General features: G+C 40.8%; 1 protein-coding gene across 1 annotated transcript; it reads right to left on the bottom strand.

Annotated features, from left to right (window-relative positions):
• Nucleotides 1–5,650: 5,650 nt before the first annotated feature.
• On the bottom strand, nt 5,651–7,356 carry gbx2 (gastrulation brain homeobox 2). Its single transcript, XM_034182271.1, has 2 exons — nt 6,887–7,356; nt 5,651–6,189 (listed from the first exon to the last, which is right to left on the bottom strand). The coding sequence occupies exons 1-2, from the start codon at nt 7,308–7,310 to the stop codon at nt 5,651–5,653; spliced, it is 963 nt and encodes a 320-aa protein (XP_034038162.1). The 5' UTR covers nt 7,311–7,356.
• Nucleotides 7,357–7,587: the final 231 nt, after the last annotated feature.

Here is a 7,587-nt window from a genome sequence, read left to right as displayed (position 1 = left end):
AGATAATCCATCCCACCTCACAGGTGTGCCATATCAAGATGCTGATTAGACACCATGATTAGTGCACAGGTGTGCCTTAGACTGCCCACAATAAAAGGCCACTCTGAAAGGTGCAGTTTTATCACACAGCACAATGCCACAGATGTCGCAAGATTTGAAGGAGCGTGCAATTGGCATGCTGACAGCAGGAATGTCAACCAGAGCTGTTGCTCGTGTATTGAATGTTCATTTCTCTACCATAAGCCATCTCCAAAGGCGTTTCAGAGAATTTGGCAGTACATCCAACCAGCCTCACAACCGCAGACCATGTGTAACCACACCAGCCCAGGACCTCCACATCCAGCATGTTCACCTCCAAGATCGTCTGAGACCAGCCACTCAGACAGCTGCTGAAACAATTGGTTTGCATAACCAAAGAATTTCTGCACAAACTGTCAGAAACTGTCTCAGGGAAACTCATCTGCATGCTCGTCGTCCTCATCGGGGTCTCGACCTGACTCCAGTTCGTCATCGCAACTTCGCACAGCCATTGAAGAGGAGTGGACCAACATTCCACAGGCCACAATTGACAACCTGATCAACTCTATGCGAAGGAGATGTGTTGCACTGCATGAGGCAAATGGTGGTCACACCAGATACTGACTGGTATCCCCCCCAATAAAACAAAACTGCACCTTTCAGAGTGGCCTTTTATTGTGGGCAGTCTAAGGCACACCTGTGCACTAATCATGGTGTCTAATCAGCATCTTGATATGGCACACCTGTGAGGTGGGATGGATTATCTCAGCAAAGGAGAAGTGCTCACTATCACAGATTTAGACTGGTTTGTGAACAATATTTGAGGGAAATGGTGATATTGTTTATGTGGAAAAAGTTTTAGATCTTTGAGTTCATCTCATACAAAATGGGAGCAAAACCAAAAGTGTTGCGTTTATATTTTTGTTGAGTATATGTATATATATATATATATATATATATATATATATATATATGTGTGTGTGTGTGTGTGTGTAAACTTTTTCTCACCAGTCGCCATGACAATGATTTATTTTGTACCTGGATGTGAAACATGTTGACTGAACCATCGCAATTTTCAGCAAACGTTGAATTTAAGTTGACTGCCAAATGTATGTGTTTGTGATGTTTGTTGTCTGAAACACTCGCTGGGTTTCCATTACAGACTCACACAAAACGTTTAGCAACACTTTCACAATGACGACTTCTGCGTTCAGAGTGTTCTCGTGAGAACCATAATTCTAGTCGTCACAGCAACGGAATGCAAAGTCCTGCTGAGTATTACCATTCTGTGGTTTTGTTTTGTTTTTAATCCAATAGTGTCGTAATGTCATCTTTAATCACATTTAACAAGTGATTGTCTCTTATTTTGTCCACATCACAGTGTTGTATATTTTAGAATGTCACATGACCTGTAATAGCAAACAAAAAAAGGAGGGGTGGAGGGTTAACATGTTTCCATGAAGGACATTTTCAGTTTGCACACTGTGAATCGTCACGGAAACCCACTGAGTGACATCATGTTCAACATTTTTGGATTTACTGGTTGAGTGGCTCAAAATCACGATTTTATCTGTGAAATACTGACGTCATAAACTCCTGTTGTCGCACTGACATTTGACAGAAAAACTAAACGTTTCTGACACTTAAATTTGAAAAGCAACTTTTTAACGAGCTCAGCAGGAAGTTATGTTAATGATAATTGCACCACTCAAATAATTTGTTTGTTGCGTTGTGGAGTGGAACTATGCAAACATTCACTTCCTATGCCACGCCCACTTCCTGTCATCCTGAGGCCGTTATTTTTTCACTAATTTAGTTAAAATGCTAAAGTTAAAGCCTGTTGATGGCGCTTTGGGAAAACATTGTTTTTGTACTTTTATTGTGGTGCGTCATCTTTGTTTGACAGAAATGCGCTACCTCTGTTAACATTAGTGAACGGTGAAAAAAGCTAGCATCATTTTGTCTCGCAAGCAAAGTTTCTCTTTCCTTGTAAGCATTTACTAAAATGTGCCATGTTTGACTGAAACAAGTGTGAAAGTTTCCTAAATGGAAACATCACATTAAGCTAAGTTAAACTGCAGCGAGCTAACGTTTCGCTGCTTATCCTCGCTAGCCGCTATTACACTAATATCTATAATTTATTATTTTCTTAAGAGAGGGTTTTCCTCAAATGTTTTTGTGAAAAAATTTTAACATGTTTATAAAAAAGAAAAAATCTTCAGCTGTCACTTTAAAGTGGGCGAGCTAACCTCGGATATGTAACCTCATTAGTAACACGGGCAACAAATAATGCCAAGTTAGCTGGATTGGAAACCTGTTGAAGTAACTGTTAAGCTAGTTAACCAAGTGAAAATAAATAAGAGTCATTTCAGGAACATTTGGTTTGAATTTAACCATGTTGGAGTTTTTGGTGTTTTGCTTGACGCATTCTACCGTGTTGTGGAGTTTGAAAAAAAAAATAGTGTTTTTGGATGTTTTGTTAGCCGAAAACATAACACATCATGTTTTCACGTTGATTATTTATGCTAAATCATGGCTACCTGGTTGAGCGGAAGTGACCATAGCATGACGCAGTGTTTGCTAGCTGACTTCCTGTGTTTAAAAGTGGTGAACGCTCGCAGCCTGTACATAGACCGCAGACATAAAGACTCATATTAACTGACTTTTGGTTTGCATGTTTTCTTACCTCAGCGTTCTCCCACCATGCAGCATGCCGTCCTAAGCCCCGCCCACTCCAGTTGTCGCAACTGGCGGGAAACATTTGATTTTTTTTTTCTTCACTTTTGATTTCTGCTCCAGCTCATTCTTGTTATTCTAATTGTAATTATTGTTGTTGTTGTTTTAATTGGCTGTACAGAATCGTTGTTAAAATCTTCTAAAAGCAGAGTCTTTTACTGTCGTGTCTCTTTTCAATAAAGACGAGGAAAAAAAAACTTTATTTCAAACTTTTGGACTCCTTACACATTTTTTTTCCATTTTAATCATTAAATCAAAGACTTTCTGTCATAATTTGTTTATCTGTAGATGTTTTTGTTTGGATCATCTTTTGTTGGTAAATAATTACTTTTTCATAAATGCACTTTAGATTTTAATCATAAAAATTGATCCTTTGTGTGTTTAAATAAAGTGTTGAATTATTTCAGCAGCAAGAAGCAACTTTAAAATGTTTTTCACCAAAAAGATGAAATCAGAAACTGCGTGCGTGTGCGCGTGTAGAGTCGTTTTAATTTCTTGTTTCAGTTGAGAAATTCACAGTGAAATCTTTCTAAAAAGGCTCAAATGTTTCATTTTGTTTCAGTTTAACTTTATTCAGTGTGGGAGGGAAAAAAAACAGTCATTTTTGTTTAAAAAAAATTCTCGCTTTGACTTCAGAGTGAGTTTAAATCTTAAACTCAGTCAAATTCAAACCGGACTAAACTGATCCAGGTCCATCTAAGGTCGGCTTTAGGTGACGTCATAATTGCGTCAGCAGCCGTGACACAGATGCCAATTAACTTTAGTTTATTGCAAAATAAATGTTGAATCTTTAATTTTTTAAAAAATGTACAAAAGTAATATGATAAAACTTTGAATGTGACACTTTGATATTTTAACAAATCTTACACAGAAAGCTGTCATTTAAAGTTTAGTAAAATATCAAAAGCCAACATTCCTTATTTTAAAACCAAATGTCAATTAGTTAAAGAAAAACAAATGGAGTAACTAAATAAAAAATGTTATTTTAAAACAGTTCAAAGAAATCTGAACTAAAACATAAAGTCAACCGTTTTTCTGAAGAAAAGCTCGTTATTCTGTCACGTACATGCGCCCATGAACAGCCTGAAAATTAGGTTGACCTTTGGGCAGTTCTTGTGCCCCCACCCAAAAAAAAAAACAAAACAAAGTTAAAATGTGATTTGTTTTTTGAGAGGGAGTAACTGAAATATCACATTTCTTCAAATAATCAGTTCAGTTTAATTATTTAAATTAATGTATTTATATTTTACCACTTAATCAGCTTTAAATGGATAATATAATGTTTTTATTCTCCATTAAATTCACTTTCAAATGTTTAGATTGATGGCCTAAATTCAGACTTTAAAAATAAATCTTATTGAAGAATGCTGCTGTCACGTTGTAATCAATAATTCTGTTGATGTTTTTTCCTCTCCATCAGGAATTCAAAGTTTAAAATGTGATGTCTAATATTCAGTGACATTTATGTTTGTTTAAAGCTTCTTTTAAAATATTTACAGATTCCAGACATGACACATTTCATCTTTTAATTCACAGTCATATATTTTTCATTTCCATCAGGGAAGATTTAGAACTTTTCCACCAATTTTTATAAATAAATTAGCATCATTTTGTCCAAAGGGGAGAAGAAGAAAAAACATACGGGGCGGGAATTTTCAAAATAAAAGCACAGTAACCGAGAAGAAAAGTTTCTAAATGACGCCGGGCGGTGGTGACGTCACTCAGTCTTCATCCTTATCGTCACACGTTTAGTGTCTTTTCCATCAGAAACAGTTTGAAAAGTTTTGCTGCGCTGCTGAGAAAAGTCCAGTGGAACCAGAACCGACACGTCCAACTTTAAAAACCACTCCGACACCGAAAACGGTCCCCGAAGGATTTAAGACGCATTAAAGTTCAGAAGGGCTTTTTAAAAACAATTGTTTTCTGTATAATTGTAACATTTAGATTTTTAATCTGAATAGTCTGAATTGTCAGACTTTTTTTTCTTTAACATGACAGAAAATAATCCTGATTTTTATAAAAGATTTTCAGATTTTCATTTGAAGATGTTTACGGACAAACTGGACATTTGAAGGTTTTCTGATATTTGATGATCTTTCTCCGTTCATTGGGGGGGGGGGGGGGGGGGGACTGTGTTTGCTCAAGGACACAGAGTCACAACCAGGAATCAAACCCGCGACCGTTTAATGACCGACCCGCTGAATCTCAGTATTTTCTGACATGTCAATTTGTGGCTGCCCCGAACAATTATTTATTTATTGTTTAATCATCGTCTTTATATTTAATTTGACAAAGTAAAAATCAGAAAATGAAAACACACATTTCAGATTTTGATCACCCCCCTTTTGATAAATTCACTCAAATGTTTCAGTTTCAAAAATAATTACATATAAATGTTTTCACTTTAATGCAGATGCCAAAATCCTTGAATGACGTGAGAAAATAATTTGATTTTGAATTTAATGTCATTTATTATTATTCCAGCGTTAAATGAACCGACTGACCGTGAGATTCAGATGACGTCATTATTATACACAAAATCTGGACATTTTAAGGTTTGCCTGGATCAAATGATTAAGCTAAATAAAAATCATCAATTGTGTTTTAATGTTCAGTTTGTCCGAAACGCCGAAATATTAAAACGGTCGTTTATAAAATAAATTAAATCTGTAAGATATCTGGGAAATTTTTTAAAATCCTGATAATTGAGGATTAAATCGTTTGTCATTTTGTGATTGTTTTTTTTTTTTTAGTTTTGTTTGTTTTAAATTTATTGATGTTTTTGAGTTGTGAAACTTTTTCACTAATTAAAATGTTTATTTTAGTTTTGTTTTGTTTTTTATTAAAACCCGTCTCTGCGTCCTCTTCCGGACTCTCCGCTGCTGCTCTCCGTCTCCTACGGTCGGTTCTGCTCCAGCTGTTGGTGCTGACTCCTGATGGCGAACCGGCTCACGTGCACCGGAATGGGAACCACTATTTTGGGGTTCCGGGACGGCTCCCCGGACTTGTTGTTGACGTTTCCGGCTTTGACCCGTTTCCACTTGGCGCGCCGGTTCTGGAACCAGATCTTGACCTGCACCTCGCTGAGCTTGAGCGCGTGCGCGATCTGGGAGCGCTCGGTGAGGGACAGGTACTTCTTGCAGTGGAACTCCTTCTCCAGCTCCAAGAGCTGCTCGCTCGTGAACGCCGTCCGCCGCCGCCGGTTCTTCCCGCCGCTCCCCGCGCCGCTTCCGCCGCACGATCCGGTTCCGCCGCCGGACCCAGATCCGTGGAGCAGTGGGCCGTCGTCCAGCAGGCCGCCGTCGCCGTCCTCTTTGTGGCCCGCGGAGGTCAGGTTGTCGTCCGAGCTGTAGTCCAGGTCGCTGTCCATGGAGAAGGCGTCGTCCCTCCGCGCGAGCTCGTCCTCTCGTGGGTCATCTTTAGCGTGCACGCGCACTGCGGGGAAAGGAAAGAGAATGAGAAAAAGCAGAACGAAAAACTATGAAAGCTGTTTGAGCAGAACCGCTGTGGTTTTTACGCGTCGTCACGCACCAAGCGGCCCACGTGTCCGCGTGCGCAGAGGACGCATTTAAATCACTTTAAATCAAGTTTAAGACGCCCAAACTCTGCGCGCGTGCGTGTGCTGGAACAGGATCACTTTGGAGCAGAACGCGCAGCGCACGACTTTTCCGCGCAAATTACGCATGAAGCACGAAAAACGCGAAAGTCAAGTTTTATCTCAAATGTTGACGACAAAAAGGTTTTTTTTTTCTGTACAAGCAAAATGTCCCAAAAAAGGAAAGAAATTAAAAACGTGAAGCGTCGTTTCTGTTTTGCGAAAAGATCATTGTTTATTCTTCAAACTGAAACATTTCGTTTTTTGTTGTTGTTTTTAAAAATCAACTTTCAGAAGCGACACATTTTTTAATTTGTTTTTTTTTTGTCTCAAACCTTCAAAAATGTTCAGAAATAACTAATTAATGTCAATGAAACTTGAACTCCTTTTGTTTTCGAGCCTTTTAATTTTTTCATCTGATCATTTTATTTATTTATTTTTTTAATCTCGGATTAACTGAAGTCTGATTTATTATTATTATTATTTTATTTTTTATTTTTTTTAACCCCGAGTCCCCGGGTTCGGGTCGCGTCCTACCCGTGCTGCTGTCGGACTCGTGGAATCCCTGCAGTCCTGCGGACTCTTTACCCGCCAACGAACTCTTGCTGTCGTCCGCGTGCAGCGGCGGCGAGCCGAACTTCCGGGCCGCCTCCGGGTGCTGCTGGTTCGGGGAGAAGCCTCCGGGCAGAGCCGCCATCAGGGTGGAGGTTAGCGCGAGGCCCGAGCAGAAGCCGCTCTGCAGGCCCGGGAGCTGCGGGTGCTGCAGGGCCGGAGGCGGCGGCGGCGGCGGCGGCTGCAGGACCACGGACCGGTACGGCATGAACATGGGGTATCCGGTGTAGACGAAGTGTCCCGGGCTGGGCGGCGGTGGGCCCCCGATCAGGGAGTCGATGCTGAAGGCGGTGCTGCTTCCGAGCGGCCGCTGCATCACCATGAAGGACGGAGCGGAGGCGGCGCTCATAGGACCGGACAGGAGGTTCCGTTAATCCGGATCAACGGCACCAATCCATCAGTGCGTCACTGCAACCAGATCAATCAATCAGCCAATCACCGATAAATAAATTCACCGTCTGGAGCTGTGATCCCACGGACCCGGACCCGCACTCAGGCCGCGCGCGCGCGTGGTGTCAGCGAAGCCGCTCGTGGAAGTGGATTTAAATTGCGCTCCTCTCTCTGCACGAGCGCCGCCCCCCTCCGCGCCCTCTGACGCCTGATTGGCTCCCTGCGGTGACGTCACA

Source organism: Thalassophryne amazonica, chromosome 1 (genome assembly GCF_902500255.1).
Source record: "Thalassophryne amazonica chromosome 1, fThaAma1.1, whole genome shotgun sequence".
Classification (NCBI taxonomy): Eukaryota; Metazoa; Chordata; class Actinopteri; order Batrachoidiformes; family Batrachoididae; genus Thalassophryne; species Thalassophryne amazonica.
The sequence above is the reverse complement of the archived record's forward strand: the minus strand, read 5'-3'. Positions and strand labels throughout refer to the sequence as shown.

Bases quoted from the DNA above. Each gene is read 5' to 3' on its own strand.
- gbx2 (XM_034182271.1), bottom strand. From the start codon at position 7,310: ATGAGCGCCGCCTCCGCTCCGTCCTTCATGGTGATGCAGCGGCCGCTC. The intron at 6,190-6,886 runs GTAGGACGCGAC...CTTTCCCCGCAG, and splicing joins CGAGTCCGACAGCAGCACGG to TGCGCGTGCACGCTAAAGAT.